This window comes from Lissotriton vulgaris, chromosome 3_1, assembly GCF_964263255.1.
Source record: "Lissotriton vulgaris chromosome 3_1, aLisVul1.2, whole genome shotgun sequence".
In the NCBI taxonomy this organism is placed as follows: domain Eukaryota; kingdom Metazoa; phylum Chordata; class Amphibia; order Caudata; family Salamandridae; genus Lissotriton; species Lissotriton vulgaris.
In genome coordinates this window covers 512,192,301-512,217,570 of record NC_141689.1, presented here as the reverse complement: position 1 = coordinate 512,217,570, position 25,270 = coordinate 512,192,301, and the positions used below count along the sequence as shown (strand labels likewise).

Here is a 25,270-nt window from a genome sequence, read left to right as displayed (position 1 = left end):
TTCCTTTTCATCACGTACTGCACCTGAATCCTTATGCTGCAAATGATAAAGCAACCTTGCTCGGATTAACTCCATGAACAGGCCAACGTTGAGTTAAAGAGATCACAAATAGTGCCACAGTGGACGTATTATTAAAACACCTTGCTGAGCTCCGCCCCGTCCGGACCCCCTCTTCCGGGGCCCCCACCTACGCTCCCTGCACAGGGCCACCATGAGCCTAGAGCCGGCCCTGCTAGTGGTAGAGGTGTCTTCTGAAAGTGAGAGGATAAACTGGATGTCGTTGGCCTAGGGGATGATGTTCAGTCCATGTGATTTGACAGCTTTGGCTGTATGATGGGGGACATGTATGATGCAGCATTGTAGTGCTTATTTATACCCTGGTCTAAATATTGAGGTAAACCCCAATAGAGGAAATAACCGGCCCTCTAGACATTGTCCTCCTGATTAATATAACCAAGTAAAAATGAGGCATGACGAATGGTAACAGTACTGAGTACACCTATCTATGCATTCGGCCACAACATTTTGCTAGTGAGAGTATGGCACTGTTATTGCTTGCTGTGATGCATCAAAAAATCACAGTAAAACTGCATCTCAAAATTTAGCTTACAGGTGAATATATAAGGCATGCAAACAATAAAACCTGCTGAAATGGGTTTTATCACACAGTTTCATTAGCACTGCATTAAGTGAGTGCCATTATGTAAGATAAAGGGCATATACGCCTATAAACCATTATTTACTGTTTTTGGGTGTGCTATTGTTGATGTAAAATGAAAATAGGACCTACATAAAAACAAATGTGGCATTAAAGTAAAATGAATGTATCATACTTTGCTTAAAGGATTAAGAGGCCAGGTGGCAGAATTACTACTGGTTGCAAAAAGTAGTCACAAATTACAGATCCACTTTTTGCGACCAGTATCTGAATTTGTGAACCAACCTGTGTACTATTAGGTTGGATTTAAAATTAGTTTATAAGGGTTTGAATATTGGCCTGCTTAATGACTATTAATTAGACAGTTTGTAACTTTCAACTTCCTGTGATTGGTTACAAACAAAGGGATGGTAGCCTGCAAGGGACAGCTGACCACCATCCCTGTGATTGCATTTCTAAATGGATTAATTTGTAACGAAGCATAAGCTCCAAAAAGGAACTGGTGCTGCTTTTAAAAGAAAGGTTTTCCATTTAGAATAACAAGGAGAAGAGGCTTACTTCTGTTAGCACAATTTCCAAAGAAGACCCCTTCTTATTTTCAACTTAGTTGCCACCTCCTTTGAGCTGAAGTGGAATTGCGGTCACATACCAATGATCTATTGCTTACCAAATTGCAATTTGGAAAGAATAGCCTTTTTTTGCAACCCTTCATAATTGCCGTTTGGTAGGGGTTGCAAACACCATTTTTCAAGTCAGAAAAACGTTCCAACTCGTAACATGGTTTTTGAACATTTAGAGATGTTACAAACCCAGTAATTTGGTGAATCGGAGGGTTTGCGATTGCAAAATATTTTTCATACATCTGACCCAATGTTACTCATTTGTACTTCTCATGCTGCTGATATATTTTGAATCTTACAAAGTAACCAAATGGTTTTAATTATATGTGTGAAAAAAGCTTCCATAATGAAAACTTCTCATTTCACACGCCCTTGTTCCCCAGCAAGAGCCTACTTGAGTTCCACTTAAAAAATGTGTCCATTTTGCAATCAACGAAATGAAATGTAAACAAATATTTAATGTTAGAAGAATTAGCTGCAGTTTCCTATGAAGTTTGACTTGCTCTCTTTGACCAAACAGCAACAGCTGAAAGAAAACTTGCACCTTTCAAAGGCGCTTTCGCTAATGCTACAGCATAAAGCATCAGAGGTTATTTTGAGGTGCTGCAGCGCCCTCTACTTCCAGCGCCTGTGCTCTAATGAAACTCATCCTTTTAACCCTTCTTCTGGTGGAAGCTGAGTATCAGCATGGGCTGGCTGACATAATTCCTTGACATCCTCATCTCAGCCTGACCCACAGAAACTATATGAAAACACACAAAGGTCACAGTGGACGCCAAGGATGCACCTTTCAACACTGGGAGAAGATTTTCAACCGAGCAACACTTTGGTTGCTTTCTGCCAGTGTCCCCAAAACAGGACAAGCATTGTCCCTCCCAGTGCCAGAAATGCACTCTATCAGATATCGACTACTTCTTGAACACCACTACCAAAAGCATGTACCAAGGGCAGGTGCAGTAAAGTCAGGGCATTGCAGGCTGAAGCCTTCCTTTTGAGCTCTAGGCTTGGGCGCTTTGCTGTTGTGCCTTTAACATAAGAAGAGGAGTTGATCGGCTCAGCAATGAGGAGCTGATCTCTGACTGCCAGAAAGAGCTCCTAAAGGCCTGGCTGTGCCAGACTTAGCTGTATCCGGGTCGGATGTTTGCATCAATCACTGAGTTGCCAGGAGCAGGAGATCGTTGCAACCCAGCTAGCCAGAGTCTTCTGTTGACTGCTAATGTCCCGAAATATCACTCCCTGAAGTTGGAATTGGATCCTAACCTAAATCCCCTTCCCTGTTACCTTACTCTAACTGGATGTTTAGATTGGGACTAACCCTGGTACACCTCTTCCTGGTTGGGTGGTGGCTTTTTCTTGTCTAGGATGAATTGGATTTTTTATTGTTTTTATTTTTTTATTTTTGTACCACAGTGTCAAATTGTGGCGGACCACTTCCAGGGCTTACCCACATATGGCCTGGTACTTGCCTACACCCAAGACCACCCTTGGATGATGACTCCCTCCCTCCTCCAAGGCAAGCACTTCAAACCACACTCTTTTGGATTGGGGGAGTAACCCCCGGCCGTATTTACTACAAAATTAAAACATAAAAAATTATTATTTACATTATGTACAAGTACGCAGAAAATCCAGATACGTGGATAGATACACAATGTTACTTGGCTACCCTTAACATGTTTCTAATACAGAGTCATTCCCACCGTAATCTAAAACATGAATATACTTTACTTTCTGCTTAACCCTGCTAGAGCCTACGATAAGATCAGTGACCAGCAGCCCCAGATCCCGGTAAACTACAGAGACTCCATTGGAGTAAGATTGCGTAGGGGGTACAGCTTATCAGACAGATGTCTCCCCCAGGCCCCTCCTATGCCCTGAGCCTTAACTCCATAAATGGGACGTAGCAATGCTGCATCCTTGCATGCACCCTGGTGCGCATGCGCGTGCCGAGGTGGCTGACCAGCCTACTGGAAAGCTGGACTCCCTGGCCACCGCACCCTTTCAGCCTACCGACTGGCTGTAACTGCCCCAGGAGTTGTAAACGTTGCGTAGGGGTCCAGCTTACCGGACGGATGGCTCCCCCGGGCCCCCCCTATGCCCTAAGCGTGCCTTAACTCCATAAAGGGGCGCTGCAATTATGCATCCTTGCGCCCTTGTGCGCATGCAAGTGCGGGTTGACCGACCAGCCCACTGGAAGAGTGACTCCCTGGCCCGTGCACCCTTTCAGCCTACCGACCGGCTGTAACTGCCCCTGGAGTTCCATGTGAGACCCTCTGTCTCCCCCTTCGGCGTCCCCATTTGAGAAATGGTGATGGCCGCTAAGGACCAAAAAGTATGCTCACCTCACCAATCATGACCTTACCGCCTCACCAGGCAAACACCTCCTACAATACGACATTATTACCTGCAAACAAAACACCATCTACAGACATTTTATTACACATTACCAAAAGTATCAACCACACAACTTGACATTAAACATTACCTGTAAATGAAAACATATACCACCACTTTTATTACATAATTCCAAAACATCAACAATGCCAATTTACATTAACCATCTTTCTTGAGCTACCTGCAATAACATTTTTAGGGAAACAAAGCAACACACATAATACTGCAACACTCGTATGAACTGCCTGCCTTAGGGGATGGTGGATGGGCAAAAGTTTGTGATGGGCCGCTAGTGGCCCGGACGGACCCGTGAGAGATGCTGGGGGGGGGCAAGAAAAAGAGAGACTGCTCTCGCTTCCCCAGCCCCTTTTAAGTGGGGTGTACTGGGCAGACCGGTCTAAACCGGTCTGCCCCTACGTATCGGCATCGCGCTGAACCAGAAGCACTCAAGTGCTTCCGGTTCATGCCCCTGTCGGCCACTGCTATTGGCCGCCCAGGGGAGGTGGGGTGCTGCGTCACTAGAGCGCCCGGCGACCCCCCCCCCCCACCACCTCTGAGACCGGGGAACAGGCACGACGGCCATAAGGGCGGCATGCTCGAGTACGAGCGCAGCCTTTTCCAGAATATTATTGTTCATTAGATCCCACGCTGTTGATTTTATTTTTACATTGAAAAACACAATAAATACATTTCTATTTGTTTTGCTTCATACTTTTATTTTTTATTTGTTTTTATTGAAAACATAAGCAGGGCATACTACAATCAAATGGCATTCACATTGGGCATTATGAATTATAACAGACGTCAGTGACAACACACGCATCAGTAAAACCTGATGTAACATAATATTGTTTCATACTTTAATTATTCTGTTACATGTTAGTAAGGTCCTCTTTGCATGACAATATTAACTGGACACTCAGTTCATTGTTACAATGGGAAACATCATTTACAACGAAGTCTTTTTCACGCATGACGTTTTCAACGATCCACTTACCCCGCAAACGTCTCTTCAACGAGGGAGCCTTCAACGACCGTCTTTACCACGCAAGTGGTATTCCTTTTGGTCGTCCAGCATGTAAGTTCTGCGTGGCCTTGGGGGGTTGGGGGGGTCTCCCCCCCCATAAAAAAAAAAACGAGCAGGCTACATACAATAAAAAAACGCACTAAAGTGTCAATAAAAAAAAAAGAAAAGAGCCGCACCGAAGACGTGGCGAGTATGTCATAAATAATTGAAGTCCTTTTTTAGTTTTGGTAGACATGTTTTAAAGCATATTTCGATGGAGGATGGAAGTAAGAGCTGGTGAACGTAACGTTTTTGAAATGCGAGTTTAGAACTTGCGTTCTAAAAAGCTGCGTGGTACAGCCACTTGCGAAGTAAAATTCGCGTGGTAATGCCATGCGGAGTATTAGTATTCGTGGTAAAGTCATATATTCGTTACAATGAATGAATGAGTACACATGTGGTGCTCACACTAGCAGCAACTGGTCTCTTACCTAAAATAGGTCGGCGTTGAGGGTTTTCTGAAAGGTGGAAAAGAGGACAATAGCCCATTTTTGGGTGGGAAGGAATTCTACAGAAAATATCCTGAAACGGAGGACTACTATCTTGAAACAAGTGATGTGTTTTACAAGCCATCGCAAAGAGCCCTTAGCCTGTGAGACTTAAGCATTTCTGTGAAGGCCACCGATCACCGGAAATGCCAAGTTCTGCTCTCTCTGTAGCTGCTGTGCTCTAAATTGGGAAAGAGCTGCATGGAGGTTGACAGTAGTCTAATCTATGTTTGAGATGCACACCCACCGCTAAAGCTTTGTGTGTTTGAGAAAATAGAGGTAGGAAGAGCTTTACTTTGGCCATCTGGTGTTAACATTCACCACACACCCTTCTCATCTCGGCATCCAAGGTCATGTTGTCATCGGACAAAAAAACCTAGATCTTTACCCTAGGCTCAGCATGTAAAGTTTGGCCAAACCACTGTGAAACTGGAAGAAAAGAGACCGGTTTGTCCTATAGTCCCAATAATTACCTTATTTGTGTTGTTCTTTTGAGACTGGAGATACTGACCAGTCAAGTATAAGGCTCCATACACTGCATTATACTAGTTGAAACATGAGTATTGCTAGGATGTTTTTTGGGGAAAAATTAATGTAGAATTGTGAATGGTCTGCGTAAGATTGTGTTCTGACCTGCATTTTAAGAAGTTGAACAACGGCACCAAAGGTGTATTAAAAAGCAATGACGAACTGTAGCAGGAACTGCAGCTGACTAAAGGTCATTCTAGCTGATACCTGGGTCCTAGTTACATGAAAGCTTTTGATATGAGACTAGTTTAATTAAGGCACTACGGCTTAGATTAGACTTCTGGGGTAGGCAAATCGGCCAGCAATTCGACAAGATGGTGAGACTAATGTGTGATGATAAAACAGACACAAAAAGCCAAAGAGGCTTGCAGGAGCATGCAGCGAGTGGCAAGAAGTGGTCAGTTGTCCTTTGCTGCTATCCTTTGCTCCTTACATAGAAGAGATTATGTTATGGTTACTGAGTAGGGACGGAGGCATGTCTCAGCTGCCTGCTGATGATCTCCGCATGCTGACGTATGTGCCGGGGAGCAGGGGTGCGCACTTGTCAGCCTCGCCAAAGTGCAAAATACCGGGAATACAAGTCATGTTAGTTGCGTCCTTGTAATGCAGCTTTCCAGTTGGAGCGTCTGCATTTCCAGTTTTGTGGTGTCTCTGAATTTCTAACACCTACCACATCCATGCTGTTGGCCTTTTAACTCCTCCACTTTCTTGCTCCTGGTGAGTGACGTTTGATCACAGTGGCATCAAAGTGACCATTTGAAACTAATAGTAAAGAGTGAACCCTCAGGACCCTGATTGCCGCAAGTTCCAACAAAATCACATCACCGGCACTACAGGAATTAATTGTGGACTGTGTACCGTATAGGAGTTTTCTTATTTACATTGTTATTAAATCAGTTAATTGACAGGATCCGCATCCCAGGACTGTCTCAAAGGATGTACCATAACCAAAGAGGGGTTGGCTCCTTCTAATGAAAACGAGGTTAGACCACTATAATCATGCAAAACAAATGGATTGATAATCCCGAATATTCGTATTTTTTCATGATCAAGACAACTATTCTGATGATCATCTAAGCTGTAAGGTTCATTTACTTCTTTTCTTTTAAAACAAATGTAACAAACTTTTCTTTATATCATGCGCATTAATAGATCATCAATCATGTATTCAAAAACATCACAAAAAGTCTGACCCGCTGTGAGGGTTGGACACGAAAAACGAAAGCATCTATCACCAAATTGCACGTATGATAAAAATGTATGCATATCAAGGTGCAAGATATTTTAACTTCACAACCTTTAAGTTTGTTAATATCCTCAAATATGTAACTACGATTTCTAGAAAACTCCAACAACCAGGAGTCTAAAATAATAATATTGAAAAGTTAGAGAATGTATACACATCAGGATGCAAAACAGCAAATTAATGATTCAACTTCCTTCATTAGGGTTCTTGTTAATTTGCAAATAATAAACCAGATATGATAAGAATTAAACCTTAGAAGTCTTGCAGAAAAGCACACTCAAGATGCAGCCATAGCTCCGATGATGCCAAACGCAATACACAATGACGGTTGATGTAAAAGAGCATCATGTAGTTGGTTTGATGACAAACGTAGATTTCTTTTACCATTGAAGCAAAAGAGCATAATATAGTTGGCTTGAAGTAGAACGCAAACTCCTATGAAGACCCCGTCGACTGGTACTACAAAATTAGTTGAAAGTACAATCAATAAAGACTCAGATAAAGCGTATTTAGGAGAGACAAATAGAGAATCTAGTGGGTAAGGTGGTCACTTGGACAAAATCCATGTGAATATTTTGGTTCGCTGCAAATGACAAGGTCACATCATCCAAGCTTCTGAATTGTCCACTATGCATGATTGGCTGCATTTGATCTTTACTTAAAGTGCGTCATAACATCATATCACACCTCAGATCCCTATATTCAGATATTCTGTCTACAACTATAAACTACAGCTTTAAAAATAAAATAATCCTGTCCTCCCTTTTATATTCGCTAAACCTGCCTTTTTCCTGAGGGTGGCACATAAATTTGACATATTAGTAGATACTTTATTATTTTCACCCAGACGCTCCAGTTCTGAGTAGGCCCCCCCATACATTTGGGGTTGAAACACATTGACACATTAACGGGTGAAAAATCACCAAGGGAACCTAAAATAGAGGGAATGTTTTAATTGACTAAGGTTTCTCAAGGGCTCAGCCCCCTTTGTGGTGGAATAGAGAGCACAACCCAAAAAAAATAAAACTTGCTTCTATCAACATGACGGTGCATTCAAAATTGGAACTGAAAACATGAATTTTTTAAGTTTAATTAGTATTTTGATAATAGTTTTGCATTTGCATGTAAACTTTGGTAACGAATGCCTACAATTTGCAGGTTTTTTTGCTCTGACCCTCACAGCACGTCTGTAATTTTTTGTGATCTTTCTGAATATACAGTTGATGATCTAATAATGTGTATGATATAAAGAATATATTTTTGCATTTGTTTTAAAAGGAAGTAAATGAACCTTACAATTACGATGAACATGAGATTAATTTTCTTTATCATGAGTAAATAAGAATATTAAGGAATCATCATTTGAGGTATATACATATGTATTAAAATCTCAAAGGATGGCCATGCACTTGTCTAGCAAAGGTGTTTATGGGGTAATCTGTGGTGAACCATTCTAAATTAAGTAACTTAATTATATGGTACAGTGGCTTTAGGGTGCAATGGAATTGAGGAAATTGGGAAAACTGAAGTTTACTTTCCAGTAGTGCAGCGCTAAACAGATGTTGGCAACAATGCAAACTAAGCCAAAGATGTGATCATGTTTTTTATCAGTTTTTTGGACTTGATTGACTCCACAAATCACATTAACTACACTTAGACAAGGCCATACCGTGTCAATTGCATCATGTAGTTGTTAGAGGCAGAACCATCTGTCTGATGTTATTGTAGCAACAGGATGGATTATGGTTTGAATAATTTGAGTGCATTCCTTTTGTTTTTAGATATTTTATCCTGAAACAACAGATGTCTACGACAGGAAAAACATCCCTCGTGTCATCTACTGCATTCATGCACTAAGGTAAGGTCACACCGTGGAGCAGATCAGCACCTATCTTCTCCGCGTTTCACCATGTCATGTTTGTGTTTCTCTGAATGAGTGAAGCTTTTCGTTGCCCTGGACGAAATGGAATATGCCGCATTGCCTTTTAACTGAATGCAGAAGATACAATATGTGCCTTCCAAAGGAATGATTTGCTTTGTAAAAACATCATGCCATAAAATATATATATTATTTAATTTTCAGTTTATTGAAACCAGAGGAAATAGAACTACAATACAATAAACCATTTAGGTAATAGTCCACAGTGAAGTTCATATTAAGGGATAGGAAATGCATTGGTTACAATAAACCTTATTACAAGAGGGTAAAAAGAGGGAAGAAGGAAAAGAGGGGAAGGGGAAAATAATATAAATATCATCATAAGAAGATTTAAGGAAAAAATGATTTTGAATTTAAACATTGCATGCAAATAACTATTCAATAAAGATGCGATTATGTGATTACATATGTGTGAAACATAATAACATGACATTTTTAAGTAAAAGACGACAAGATATATTCATGGCGGTTTACGGACATCATCTGATGTATTCAAAACAGTAGCATTAGAAGTATCCAAAGAAGCTGATCTAGATAAGTATGTAGTGAGTGGAATCCATAATAAATGTCTTTTAATTGCTAGAGAAATTGTGGAGACATAATTGGTATTGAGTCTATGATGAAAGCATATGGCGTTCCACCAGGCTTTAGAAGTGGCTTTGTCTGCATGTTTCCAATTTGAAGTTATTCAATGTATGGCTATAGCTAATATTAAATCTAATAACTTAAAATGTGATGGTGACTGAGGTCAATAAGGGGATAGGGGACCTAGAAAAATATTTGATAGGGAAAAGGGAATGTTAGTTATAAAAATGTTGTTGATTTTGTCGCGTTCTAATCTAGGACCCCGATCAATACTGTGACCTTATGCCCCTATGAAATTTGGGACTTATATTTTGGACTTATATAGCGCATGGCTGCTCGTAAGCGTCCCAGCGCTGATATTGCAGAACTACTGAGGGGGAAAAACGGGGAAAGAGAAGAAGTTATTGCGGGAAGAGGTGGGTTTTTAGGAGCTTGCGAAATTTCAGCAGATTGGACTCAGAGCGGAGGTGAAATGGCAAAGCATTCCAGGAGGTGGCCACAGTGACCGAAAAACGGCGTCCTCCAGTCCGGGCTTTTTTGATTTTATGGACCGTGGCCAGATGACCTTGAGCTGAGCGAAGGGGCCTATTAGGTCTGTATGGAAAGATCATGTCTTTTAGCATTGGAGGCCCTTGATTTTGCAAAGCTTTATGGGCCGTGCAGAGGGCCTTAAATTTGACCCTTTCGCGGATCGGCAGCCAATGTAGTGCCTTGAGGGCGGGTTTAGCTGAGACCCTGCGAGAGGTCCCAGTGAGAATCCTGGCTGCGGCATTCTGTGTTCTTTGAAGAATGTTGATTGTGGATTCCGGGGCAGCAAGAAAGAGAGCATTGCAATAATCTAGTCTTGATAAGACTAGACCTTGAACAAGCAATTTCTGAGAGGGTCCTGGAAGTAAAGGGAGGATCTTTCTGATGGAACGCAGTAACCCCACACAAGTACCAGCTGTCTTTTTCGCTTGCGTTTTGAGGGAAAGGTCCTGTTCAAGCCAGAAACCTAGACTTTTTAATTCAGTCTTGGGTTGAGGGAGAGGACCTAAGCATGCTGGCCACATGGCAGATGGAAGAGAAGATATTTTATTTCCCAACAGCATGAGCTCAGTTTTCGAACCATTGAGCTTAAGCCTTGAGGCGGACATCCATGCATGAATACCCTCTAAACAGTCATGGAGATTTTTTACCTTGTCCTCTTCCAGGGAGAATGATACGATCATTTGGGTGTCGTCAGCGTATGTGACTGCTTTTATCCCAAAAGGGGAGACCACGTCATCCAGGGGGGCCATGTATATATTGAAGAGTGTAGGGCTCAGTGAAGAGCCCTGGGGGACCCCACACTGGAGAGGGAGAATGTCGGATGCCCCTATACGGCTATAATCCATTCATACCCCTATACTGGCATAAACGATCAAGAGCGATATTTCAGAAACTCGTCTCTGGCCTAACACGATCAGAGCCACATTTCAGAATCTCTTCCTCTGCAGCTCATTAGAGCAGATGACACAGCAGAAGCCACTATCTAAGATTCCTAGATTACACTCCGAGTTCTTCAACAAGATAAAACTCAGCAACCTGGGAAAACCACGCTTGCTATGTTTTGATTAGTAATAGAACTCTAATGAGCACTGAGAGACGATCACTTCCTAGTGACATCTTTATTGACGTCTTATGTCCAAAAACTTACGTCAAACAAGGCACCTTTCAGGTATAAATATTACCAACGTTGCCTTAAGCAAACGCTGCCTCAACGACATAGATGATAGCGATGGTGTGGTGAATACAGGAGCAGAACAGCTGTCCCTTACAGAGCCCAGCAGATGTAAGCTGCCCCTCCTCCTCCTTGACGCGCTGAGAGAGACGCTGTCTTTTCTCCTGCCGAGAAAATCCAGCTCTGGCGTTTCCAGCCTACTCTTGCGAGTGACTGGGATATCGAGTCCTGGAAGGGGATACAAGACCTCCAACATTCTATTCCAGAGGTATGGTGTTGACTAAACCCTTAGAGAGAATTCTTGAAGCAAACCTTGGCAAAACCAACTTAACTAAAACTGCTACTTACTTACTCCCTCCCAAGTATTAGGCTTAGGTCAGGTACACTAGGGTAGGCGTAGTTAGAAGCACCAGTTGAGTACGTTAGTCAAATGTATATATGAATGTATATATTTTATTCATTTTATCCATTGTATGGCTAAGAAACCATATCATTGCTTTTACAGTATTATTTCGCAATCCTCATTTTACTGTACGCACTTTTTATAATAACTAGTCTTGCAATTGTGGCAATTCATTTCTCTTGCATGAGAAGAAAGACTGTTCAATAAATAATACCTTTTTATTGAAAACGCCCGTCTCTCTATTTCTCTGCATCTTAGTGAAAGTAATCTGCACAACTGACTGAGTAAAATAACTGTCTATTGTTTCACACGACTCTAAAGATTGACTCTTATTCTAAGGAGCAAAGTTGTCATGCTTATGCGGTTGTTGGAAAACTGAATTCCTTCTTGTCTGTACCAGGGAAGCTGATCACTTCTTATTCAGTCAAGAAAGTTTCCAGTGACCTCTGAGCTAGTTGGTAACAAACCCAATTAAGTTTAGCATAGTCAGTAGAGACCTGGAAGACCGCACTTCTACGTCTATACTACTGTTTGTTATTCCAATGCGCAGGGCCTATAGGGAAAATAGGAACTACACTACATGGCGCCCAACGTTTGGTAAGGCGGTAAAACTAACGCAAGACGTTAGAGTAACTCAGTCGTGCATTTTTCACACAGACCCCTTTCTACCGTAAATACTCCAATAGACGTCTGGAGTGGGTGAAAGGTTAAAATCCGCCCGAACTTAGTAGGAAGAGATTCCTATGTAAAGCTCTGGTTTATTCAACGTTGAAGGATACAGTGTTCCAAAATATTGTGCACCTAATCTTTGTCTCCTTGGAGACCTGCTCTGCAAAAACCTTTCTGACAATAAAATGTCAGACACTGAAAACGGAACCGCTGCAGCTGCAGTAAATGCGACTGAGCAGGGTCCCGACGGTGTTAATGAACCGGGTGCGATAATCATCCCGGTCAACATAAGAAAATCTATAACGTCAAAACCTATAGAAAATGGATTGACCACACAAGGTGGCACAGTCGTCTTCGTGATAGAGGCACACGAATATCGGCAGACAGAGGTATTCTATTCTTGGATAAAATTTCCAGCGGCAAACACCGCAACACACGAGTTCCACTATAACAAAATAGGTGATCCACCGGAAGAGTACGCTCCTTTCGAGGAGAATGAAATCCCATTAAAATTCCAAGAGCATCTGCTCTGGTTTAAAGGCGCCCTAAAACACAATGATCATATTACCAGGCTCGGTCCACTAGGTAGACCAGGAGCAACGTGGCCGGTTCTAGCCAGCTACACACCACATCCGGACATTGCAAAAATGTCAAAAGAAGAGCTGCTAGTAGGGGGAGGTATTCTATTCTTGGATAAAATTTCCAGCGGCAAACACCGCAACACACGAGTTCCACTATAACAAAATAGGTGATCCACCGGAAGAGTACGCTCCTTTCGAGGAGAATGAAATCCCATTAAAATTCCAAGAGCATCTGCTCTGGTTTAAAGGCGCCCTAAAACACAATGATCATATTACCAGGCTCGGTCCACTAGGTAGACCAGGAGCAACGTGGCCGGTTCTAGCCAGCTACACACCACATCCGGACATTGCAAAAATGTCAAAAGAAGAGCTGCTAGTACAGCTAAAAACATTAATTAAAATACATAGACAATTAGTCTAATATGTAATGCGGACTGCTACAGTCCAAACAGCTGTTAATGTACCACAGCTGACCCCTCATCAGGGGAACACCAATAAAATTACACCACAGAACATACAATCATGTCTTGGTAAAACACCCATAAAACGGGAACAAATTCCTTTCTGGTTAGCGCAGAAAATTACTCAAATAGAGGCAGTATTTCCGAATACTACCCCTATTGAGAAACACCGAATTCTGACCATCTGCCTTCCAATGGGGGTTGCACCACACGTGGAGGACTGTGACACTTGGGGTACAGTCTTTGCTTCCATTTACACAAAAACACATGGTGTTCAGTCAATGGCGGTAATGCCAGAAGTGCTAAAACGGATTCAGAATGAATACGGTCCAAAACCTGCTTTAACTCTTGGTATGAAATTACTGAAAGACTCCAAGCACGGCTCAGCTATATTACTAGCCAATATAAAAGGAGAAGCAGCATCTGTGGCGATCCGCCAGAAATTGAAAGAAACAGATATAACAGACTTGCCAGAATTATAGAAAAATGTTATGAAGAACTAGGTAGAGACAGCTTGGGTGGAAAACCAGTAAAGCCCTGCTCGAAAATCCTGAAAAATTATTTATTAAAAATAATTCAAACACTCCTAAAAAGAGCTGGGATGGAAATAAACAATCCACTCCCAAGGAAAAAGTTTTTCAGTCCAGAGGAAGGTCTCTTCGACGGAGGGAAAGAACTCCGACTCGAGAACACCAGTCTCCCCAGAGGGAGCCCTCTGAGAAGAGATATAACCTTAGAAATACGGATAATTTGAAGAAGCCTGATAGATATCAAAGTATTGATACACGTCCCTCTCGATCTTTTTCGCAGAAATCAGAAAGAAGAGGACGGTCAGACCCAGGAGAGCACACCAAGTCCAAAGACAAGGAACCTGCTTGGAGTAAAAAATCTCAATTTCCAAGAAAGAAGGTAGCCAGTATTAGAGTAATCAAACATGCCGAGAATACTGAGGACACAGTTGAAAAATGGGGAGTGGGCACAGACAATGTTAGACAGTGCAGCAGAAATCACCATAGCTCGCAAGATCTTGATGAGTCATCTTAAGACAGTGGACACGAATGAATACATTCAAGTAGAAACTGCCGACACCAGAATTAGCGAGCCCTATAAGATATACGAAATAACACTGCGTATAGAGGGTGATAAGACTAGGAAAATAAAGGGTCTAGTTTGGGATAAACTCTCAAAAGGCTATGACATTCTGTTAGCTGAAAAAGATTGGCCCCCGGAGTTTGTCAGGGAGTGCCCTCGTGGCGAAGAAATGATTATGCCTGCCTTCTCGAATCACATTCCGATTCACACTAAATATATATATGCAAGGAAATGGGCAGTAGCCCAGGCACCAGCACTATATAAAGATCATGTAGGATGGGATGAGGACTCTCCTCCTCACAACATCCAGTTAAAAAGTCAACCAACTGCACAAAGGCAGTATCCCATTAAGCAAGAAGCTAAAAAACAAGTCAGGGAGATTTTATATCAACTTGAATACCAGGGGGTGATTGAAACATGCACCTCTCAAATGAACAATGCTTTGTTTCCTGTCTCCAAACCAGACGATTCATATCATTTAGTTTTGGATTACAGACACCTTAACGCATGTTGCAAAACATTTGCAGTACAACATTTGCATAGTGCTGCACTAATGAATAACATAGTTAGGAAAAAATATAAAACGACATTAGACATATCAAATGGTTTCTTTTGTCAAAATATTGCACCAGAAAGCAGATACTTGACCGCTTTCTCAGTAATGGGGTCTCAGAAAAATTTCTGTAGGCTCCCACAGGAATTCAAGAACAGCCCAGGACTATTTTCAGCCAGAGTAACAGAGTTACTACAAATGTATGATGATGAGGCATTATCTTATGTAGATGATATCTATCTCACAGACGACAACTTGGAGACTCACTTGAAAAGAGTGAACACCATAATACTTGGGTTCGCAGCAGAGGGTTACAAATTCAACTTTAAAAAGTCTCGAATTGCCCATCTGACAGTATTATTTTTAGGATACGAATTATCAAGTGAAGGAAAAAGCCTAGCCGACAACTTCTTAGAGAAGTGCGCTGTACTCCAAGCACCAAAAACGCTGAAGAATTTACAATCGATTCTAGGTTTTCTGAATTTCGGAAGAACTTACATCCTAAATTATGCGGAGAGGGTTAAACCTCTCTATGAACTAATTAAACCTGATTTTAAACCAATCACTTGGACTCAAAAACACACAGAAATTTTGAGATCACTGCAAACAGACAAGTGAGCAAAAACAAAATTAGATACACGTGACAACACACGCAATCTTGTAATCCGAGTCATCCCAGGAAGATGCGGATTCACGTACCTAACCTCTGAGGGAGAAACGTTACCAATTGCTTACAAATCACATTTGTACACAGAAGCTGAAATAAAATTCAGTTCAACGGAAAAAATTCTAACTGCGGTTCAGACTGCTGTAGCAAAAGAAAGGGCCCTGGCACAAGGTAAACGAATAATAATCGTCACACCTACACCTGCTTTAGAAGCAGGAACTAAAGCGAGGATTCCTAATGCTAAAGCTTTGCATCCAAGATGGATCCAATGGGTTAATTCTCTTGCTGCAACAGACGTAGTGTACGAATTCGATCCTAATTTAAAGACACAGGAATTCTTACAATATGAATATGAATGTCCTCTGCCAATTGAAATCCTGCCTCTAGAAGAATACGGAAGTATCATATATACTGACGGATCAGCACAACCCGCAGTTGGGTGTAAACAAGCTTACAGTGCTGCGTGCGCGATTGTTAAAGGTCGTTGGCACGAAGGTAAATTTAGACCACTGGTCACTAAAACACAATCTTTAGGATATTGTTCAGCTCAGCAAGCTGAATTGGTAGCATTTAAGATGGCGCTAGAAAATACCGATTGCGAATTCCCCACACTCATAGTGTGCGATTCTTATTATTGCGTACAATCTTATAATGAATACTTGCAGAATTGGGTGGAAAATGGTTTCAAAGATGCAAAAGGTGGCACAATTAAGCATAAAATGCTTTGGGAACAAGTAGTTCTTTTACAGAAGGAACTACAAAAGACTCACGTGATACACACTCTGAGTCATCAACGTGATGGCGTTCACGTTGCAGGGAATTCATTGGCTGATGAAGCCGCGAAGGCAGCTGTGCAAACGGCTTCCGTAGCTGCGATTACTCAGTCACAAACAAACATAGACAGAGACATCCTACAAGCTGTCAGTGCGTCAGTAAAAGATGACAAAAAAACATTCCTAAAAGGCTTTCCAGAAAAGTACTTCTATTTAACAGATACGAATAATGTTCCTTTTGCTCGACTCCCTGGAGTGGGGGATAGGGTAATTCCAAACATGGAACACAGGTTAGGACTAATTAAAGCGGCACACGAAGGGCTTGCTTCTGCACACGCTGGCGTTTCTGCAACAATATCACTATTAAAACAGAGATATTGGTGGCCTCGCATGAGAATACAAACTAAGAAGTATGTATTAGAATGCGAAATATGCCAAAGAATGAAAGTATCAACAGTAAAACGACCAGCGCAGACACCTTCTCATCTCAGATAAACCATTAGCATGTGTTTACCTGGACCACTGTGGTCCCCTACAAAGGGACGGCAACTATAAATATATCATGGTCGCAGTGGATTCCTGTACGAGATTCATATGGGTGTGGCCCCAGCGCTCGGCTGAAGCCAGAACGGTTATAAAAGATCTGCGAGTCTTTATCGGCACATACGCAATTGCCATGTTCCATTCTGACCAGGGTCCTGCTTTCAGCTCTCGAGCTTATAAGGAGGCCATGGTCAGCGTTTGCTTGCGATACTCTTGTCCATCACACCCCGAAGGGTACAGTGTAGTGGAAAAAAAAAACCGGGACATAAAGCAATCTATAACAGCGATGGTATTAGGCTCGGGTGATGGTTGGGTCAAACATTTAATAAGCGTCCGGCTCAGTCTTAACAATTTGCCAAGAAATTCTCTAAAAGGTTTCAGCCCATATGAACTATTGTTGGGAACTAGAATGTACATTCAGGACTTAGATAGTCAGGTATCAGTGGTAAAAGATAAGAATAAAGACTTTAACATCAAAGACCGTTTGGCTGTTTTACAGTACTTGAATGAAACAAGAAAATCCTTAAGCAACATAAAGTTAAAGCAACAGCCAACTACCACTGAAGAGGCACCACCAGCCCCAGCAAGGCCTGTCTGGATTCCAAAGTTTGGGGATCTAGTCAGAGAAAAAATTGCGGTGAAGAAGGAATTTGGGCCTTCTTACAGAAAAGCAGTACCTGTCTTGGCAATCAACGGAACAAGATCAGTAGTACTACCGCCCCTTGCTGGTAAAAAGGAGAACAGAGTTGTATCAATCGACCTGGTAAAACCACAATCATGTGGCCTATAATCAACAGTAGGCCCAGTGGACTCCCGAGAAACAACAGAATACCCAAACTTGCAACAATCCAAGAGGTTCAAACTGAAAGACTAATCACATTTGATAAGCCTGCAGTGCACAGAGAGGGACTACGCAATAATGCCATGGAACTCGTGCCTCTTGAATCACAGATTGAAACAGTTCGTCATGAAACACCAGTCTACAATGACGTGGCATCAGAATGTGCTACCGAAAGACAAATTGAGAGAACAATCCCAACAATTGACAGAACTGCCTCCGGCTACTTCATCAATTTCGATACCTTTTCTGAAGATCAAAACGACACCGGAGTGATGCCAGAAACAAAGACATTTAAAGAAAAAGCAGCAGAACTCTTGCAACAAATCAAAGAAGTATATCTGGATGCACCATTGATTGAGCATTGGATTATTTCAGGGGTATTTATACTCCTACTATGCCTAATTTTAGTTTTAATTTTAGGAAAGTTTATTACAGTTCAATGGACACAGCAAGTCAGAACATCAACTTAGTCCTCAAACCACACAGATCATCCCACGTGAAGAAAAGAGAACTGTCGTCAGTAAATGTCACAGCCATTCCAATACCCGGCGGGGTAGTATGGGACAAAACTGAATATGAAATATATGGTCCGGTCGAAATCTTGAAATATCGTCACCAGTTCAAGGTTTCCTTAAGTGACTTTGTAAAACCAAGTACATTTTCTGATGATTGGGATTTTGAAAGTATTAATAATATGTCTGATTTAGTGTTGTCAGCAAGATTTACAGAACATGATTATTTACAAGGTTCGTCTAGTTATGAACAGATGTACTGCTTCTCACATTACGGAGATCATTACTTACATAAATCTGCACAACCTAGAAATGTTTTTAAATATAACCAATGGGAACATTGCGCTACTCCACCTAAAAGCAGTTCTAAAACATTCTATGAGAAATTCCAGTACTTCTCAGGGTTTAACACCAGTGATGCAGAAACGTTTTATTATAAACTGTTAGATAAAACAGGGTTGAAAACAATGCTGACTAATACTAAATTGATATATTCAGAAGCATTTTATGAAAAAAATGATGACATTTGGTTTTGATTATTGGAAAAATAACATTGAAACAAAAACAATCTGGGGTACAAAAGATTGGCAGGTACAAGGCATAGAAGCATTATTTCGAGCCTGCATGATCCCAGAACAAATGATGTTCTTAAATGACACAATTCACCAAACAACCTGTCTTGGCCTAGCTAAGATTAAAGACCTTAACAAACCGTCTATTCCAAAGCCAATACCTGATAATGCAACAACAGATATTGAAATAGACGTATCTAAAATTTTACATCTAAACAGAACACATCCTGATTGGAAAAAGTGGTTAATCTGGCCTACTGACACAAACAACTGTCAAGATAAATTCCTGAATAAAACACAGGGGTTAACAATGACCAGACCAGACCCTAGATACTCCCAGAGACAACATCCAGGGATAGTAACAACATACAGTGTAGGGAAACTGTGCCTTGAATGGCTAGAATCATCCACACTGGCAGAAATTAAGCAACACTTATCTTTACTTAAAGGTGGTGCTGATTTGCGCGATTTCATTCTGGGACCTCGCAAACAGCGTCAAAAGCGTTTCATAGCGACCAGTATATATGCGGCTTACAACGAGGCTTGGAAAGTAACACAAATTGAAACAGCTGAAAAAATTCAAGAAATTGATCGTATTAATTTGGAAAAATCACTTTCTGTTGTGGACAATGGGTTAATGACTCTGTCCTCCAGAATATATTCACTGGACAGTATTGTATCATCTGCCATAGATATAATAGACAAAGACTTGCTAATGTTACAGCATGGCCAGTCGCAATTGCGTTCTATTGTACAGTTAGGCTGGACGCTGCAAAATCTTTGTTCAGGCTATGTGCCATGGCGTTTAATCAACACAACGTCATTGTTTTCCATCTTTAACCTTACTGATAAACAAATCAGCTTGGCACAGAAAGGAGCAGACTATACAATCCTGAGCATCGAAAAACTTGAGAGATTACTTTTGACAATGTCAGAAAGTCCTGTCATTGAATGGATAATACACGGGATTATCACAATTCCAATAACAACTTTCCGATTTAAAAATTGCCTTGAATGGCTAGAATCATCCACACTGACGGAAATTAAGCAACACTTATCTTTACTTAAAGGTGGTGCTGATTTGCGCGATTTCATTCTGGGACCTCGCAAACAGCGTCAAAAGCGTTTCATAGCGACCAGTATATATGCGGCTTACAACGAGGCTTGGAAAGTAACACAAATTGAAACAGCTGAAAAAATGCAAGAAATTGATCGTATTAATTTGGAAAAATCACTTTCTGTTGTGGACAATGGGTTAATGACTCTGTCCTCCAGAATATATTCACTGGACAGTATTGTATCATCTGCCATAGATATAATAGACAAAGACTTGCTAATGTTACAGCATGGCCAGTCGCAATTGCGTTCTATTGTACAGTTAGGCTGGACGCTGCAAAATCTTTGTTCAGGCTATGTGCCATGGCGTTTAATCAACACAACGTCATTGTTTTCCATCTTTAACCTTACTGATAAACAAATCAGCTTGGCACAGAAAGGAGCAGACTATACAATCCTGAGCATCGAAAAACTTGAGAGATTACTTTTGACAATGTCAGAAAGTCCTGTCATTGAATGAATAATACACAGGATTATCACAATTCCAATAACAACTTTCCGATTTAAAAATTGCCTTGAATACATACCGACTGGCCAGTATGAACATTTGGGTAAACATTAAGTCAGCATGGAAATTACCATACACACACACAGCAACAAAAATGTATTTCTTAGTGGTGAAAAGTGTAAACATTCACTAAGCGGTATACTTTTGTGCCAAGGTATTAATTTACACGGAGCCTGTGAAGGAAATTCTAACAACCTTTCATGCCACCAACATGTCACATCTGCAACGCAGATAGAGCCTTTCTTTAACACCTTGGCTGCTATGGCTTTTCCCCTCCGGTGCTGAGCTTATATGAATATCCATTGTTTCATGACGAGCTCAGCTCGTCATAAGCACACGACCAGTGTGCTGCATGACGAGCTGAGCTTGTCATGAGCAGCGAAGGGGTTAAGCAACTCTCGAATGGGAGTTACATTCTAATAACGGATCACAGCTGTTGTGGCCTTTTGCCAGGGAAAGCATATCTCGTACAAATAACTTCCATGGTCAAATGCTGTATGCAAGCATTGTTTCCAAACGGCCCTGGAGACTCCGAGACTCCCATATGGCCTCGTTTGAATGTCTCTTCTATACGAATTGATACTTTAAGCAGAATGAAGTCTGTGCTCTTGCAGACAACAGTGCCCATCACGTCATCAAAAGAGACGTATGATCTCCAAGTTGCAAGTACAACATCAGAGATTCATGACCTTTTATCAACAAATTACCCCGTGCATTTCACAGAAATGCTTAGCCAAATTCTTAACATGTCGAGTGCGATAGGCATCCCAGGCGTATTTAAGACCATTTTTTCGGGACTGTTAACACCATTCAAAGCAATTCTAGGAATCATTCCTAATTTTGTCCATTCAGTCTTTGGTGGCATACCCCTGATTTTGGGACTTGTAGCAGGCATTTTATTTTTGACCCTCCTGCTCCGATATGGCAAGCCAAAACTCAGACATGACTCCGACAAGGATGGAAGAAACGATCCTAGCAGTACGCTACCGGGACCGAATAACTAGAGTCCTTGGATTGGCCAGGCTGAGAGATCTGAACATGACCTGGTTTCTTTCATTCAGACCTATATGGCAGACCTGCATCTTACATGTGCTTCGATGTATGCTATGCGGAGATGAGTGCGTGTTGGACATCTGTCTTGCACTTCCATCAGCAGTACAAATGGATATCGATACTTTGCTAAGTCCTATAACGGCTCACGCATTGTGTTGTCCCCAGCGGCTACCAATCCTGATGACGGCATTCGTTGAGACTCCTGTGCTACGACTAGGTGGTGACAGTGGAGCAAGAAATAAAAGCAACATCACCCAGGTACGACCTTCTGTGAGCATTGCTGATCCAGACTTTGATGATAGCAATCATTCTCACACCTGCCAAGTTACAGCACTATCGAACTTGGTCGAACTGTCACCTGATTTTGTAGACCAATTCTTTGAGAGCCTGTCTGATATGATGTTCCCCCCCGAACAGAAACAATAATTTTTAGAAGCATTCCGACACACAGCGTTCCCATGAACTCTGAATTCGGCCTTTAGTTTTGATCAACAAAAACTACTGAAAAGCGTTGGAACTCTATTCTCCCGTTCACCAAGAACATTTTTTTTTTTAATTGAACATTTTTCAAAATATTTACCTTTTTTCTGGCACAAAAATTCTTTGCATAAGGTAGACCTATTCATAAAGAACAGAACTTCTATTTTTAGGTACTTCTAGAGACATAATAACTTTACATCAGCCTCTAGCACATGTTACAGCAATTGCATTTCTATGTGATGAAATTATCTCGCCCTTCTTTTCTGTATAAAGAGATATTTCATGTGTAATTTTTTCGCAAAATCGTTCACTGATTACATATGCTGTAATTTTGAATGATTTCTATGCTTAAAGACGTACAGTACCAATATTTCCATGTATTTCAAATACGCCATTTCAAATGCAGATATGTATTTTGGGGTGGGTAATGTTACACATGCATCTTATTGCTATAGTTTTTAGTAATTTAATGGACATAAATTCGTGGAGTGGGTGTCGCGTTCTAATCTAGGACCCCGATCAATACTATGATGTTATGCCCCTATACGGCTATAATCCATTCATACCCCTATACTGGCATAAACGATCAAGAGCGATATTTCAGAAACTCGTCTCTGGCCTAACACGATCAGAGCCACATTTCAGAATCTCTTCCTATGCAGCTCATTAGAGCAGATGACACAGCAGAAGCCACTATCTAAGATTCCTAGATTACACTCCGAGTTCTTCAACAAGATAAAACTCTGCAACCTGGGAAAACCCTGCTTGATATGTTTTGATTAGTAATAGAACTCTAATGAGCACTGAGAGACGATCACTTCCTAGTGACATCTTTAGTGACGTCTTATGTCTAAAAACTTACGTCAAACAAGGCACCTTTCAGGTATAAATATTACCAACGTTGCCTTAAGCAAACGCTGCCTCAACGACATCGATGATAGCGATGGTGTGGTGAATACAGGAGCAGAACAGCTGTCCCTTACAGAGCCCAGCAGATGCAAGCTGCCCACGGACGCTGCCCCTCCTCCTCCTTGACGCTCGGAGAGAGACGCTGTCTTTTCTCCTGCCGAGAAAATCCAGCTCCGGCGTTTCCAGCCTACTCTTGCGAGTGACTGGGATATCGAGTCCTGGAAGGAGATACAAGACCTCCAACATTCTATTCCAGAGGTATCTTTAACCATAACTTATCCCATATAGATAGAGGCCAGCATTGTGATAAATCCTTATCCCATGCCAATTTAGTCTTTGGCTTCAGCCTTTCTGAAGGGAATAATACATATTTGTAGATAGAGGATGCATAAGGGGAAGTGCCTAATAAGGAAAATATTGTGGAACATTGTAGAGGTAGATTAGGGAAAGATGGGAGTGTTATAAGATACTGTTGGAGAGAGGGGAGTAAGAGATCATATTTTTTTTTAAGAATTAGGAAGAGCAAAATTAGACTGGAAATCAGTAAAAGATAAAGGTTTATTATTAAGAAAAAGTTGAGAGATCCAAAGCAGACCCTTGGATCTCCATGATTTCCAATAGAAAGTACCATTTTTGATGCACAATAGTTTAATATGCCAAATGGATTGCTGAGACAGTGAAGTAAAGTAAGGATAAGAAGATGGTAGGAGAGGTGTTAAAAGTTTACGGGTATGAGAAATAACAGAAGAACGTAAATAGAAAGTATTAGTAGTGAAGGCAAGAGTCTCTCGAAGTCAAAAGGGTAGGTGAAGAATGTTTCAATTGACAACCATACCGGGGGATGTGTAAGGGAATCAGAAGAAAGCCATCGGGAAGCTTGTTTTAGGGAGAAAGCATACTGATAAGATTTAAATTCAGGAAACTTAAGTCCTCCATTAAGGTTGTCTCTTTTGCGAAAGGATAAGGCAATTGGAGATGGTTTGTTTTTGCAGAGAAACTTTAATAATAGTGGGTCTATTTTCTTGAAATAATATCCTGGTGTATGTACAGGAATCATAGATAGAGAATATAGGATAAGGGGGGCAAGCATCATCTTAATCGAGTCTAGTCTACCTAAACCTGATGGAGGAAAGGGGGAAGAAAAGTGTCTGGGTTAGACCAATATAGAAGAATATCATCTGCATACACAGACAATTTAACTTGATGCATACCTCATTGGAAACTTGTGATCAGAGTATCCTGTCTGATTTTAGTTTAAAAAGGGTTCTAAGGCTACTACAAACAATAAAGGTGATAGAGGACAACCCTTACGTACTCCTCTAGAAAGAGAAAAATAAGCTGAGACTTTACCATTGGCAAAAATAGAGGCTTTAGTTCCAGAATATAATAAAGAAATCAATTTGGGAGGAAACACTATCCATTTTAGAGCTTGAAACATAAATTCCCATCCAATCCTATCAAATGCTTTTTCAGCATCTAGTGCTATGGCAACGAGCGGATAATCTAGGGAAGAGGCCTTGCTAAGAATATTGAAAAAGACGCAAGAGTTACCAGAGGATAATCAACCTTTTACAAAACCAGATTGTTCTGGTCCAATGAGTTCAGGTAAGATGGGGTCAATGCGTAAGGTGAGGGTTTTTGCAAAGATCTTATAATATGTATTAACTAAAGAAATGGGGCAATCATTTTTACCTAAAGAAGGGTCCTTATTGTCTTTGGGAATTAAACAAATCATGGCTTCCTGAAAGGTACCTTGGGACGATCCGTTCTTAATAAAGGAGTTGAACAAAAGAAGTAGATTTGAAAGTAGAAGCTTCGAGAAATGTTCGTAAAACTCAATAGTAAATTTGTCAGGTCCAAGGGTTTTACCCCGTTTTAGTACCGAAACAGCATGAGAGATTTCTGCCAAAGTGATATCTGTTTCCAGTGAATCAAAATCAATATGTTGGGAATGGGGAGAATTAATGGATTTAAAATAAAACGATGAGATAGGAAAACCTGTTGAGTTAAAGATTTACTTAAAAAGAGATAGTCCATACGGGATTGTGATTTATGTGGGGGAGAAAAATAGCTGTATTCTCGAAGGTCTGGATGGCAAAGTCTCCAGATATCAACTAAGGATTTGTGACGTATAGCAGAGGTAAATTGTGAATGCACTTTAGTATTGACAAATTTGACTGGGGAATGTCTGTCTAAGATGGGGTCATGAATTTGATTTCAGTCACGGCCAAAGATAAGATAATCATCATCAAATGAAAGTAATTTATCGGAAATTTGCAAACAAAATGTATTATCAACAGAAACCGGACAT

General features: G+C 41.0%; 1 protein-coding gene across 2 annotated transcripts in view; it reads left to right on the top strand.

Moving 5' to 3' along the window:
• IQGAP2 (IQ motif containing GTPase activating protein 2) overlaps window positions 1–25,270 on the top strand; it is a 1,114,959-nt gene that overhangs the window by 562,802 nt on the left and 526,887 nt on the right. For both annotated transcript variants that reach the window (XM_086960756.1, XM_086960757.1), the window contains exon 5: window positions 8,782–8,858. In XM_086960756.1, coding sequence (XP_086816882.1) covers window positions 8,782–8,858 — 77 coding nt within the window. The remainder of the gene's footprint in view (window positions 1–8,781; window positions 8,859–25,270) is intronic.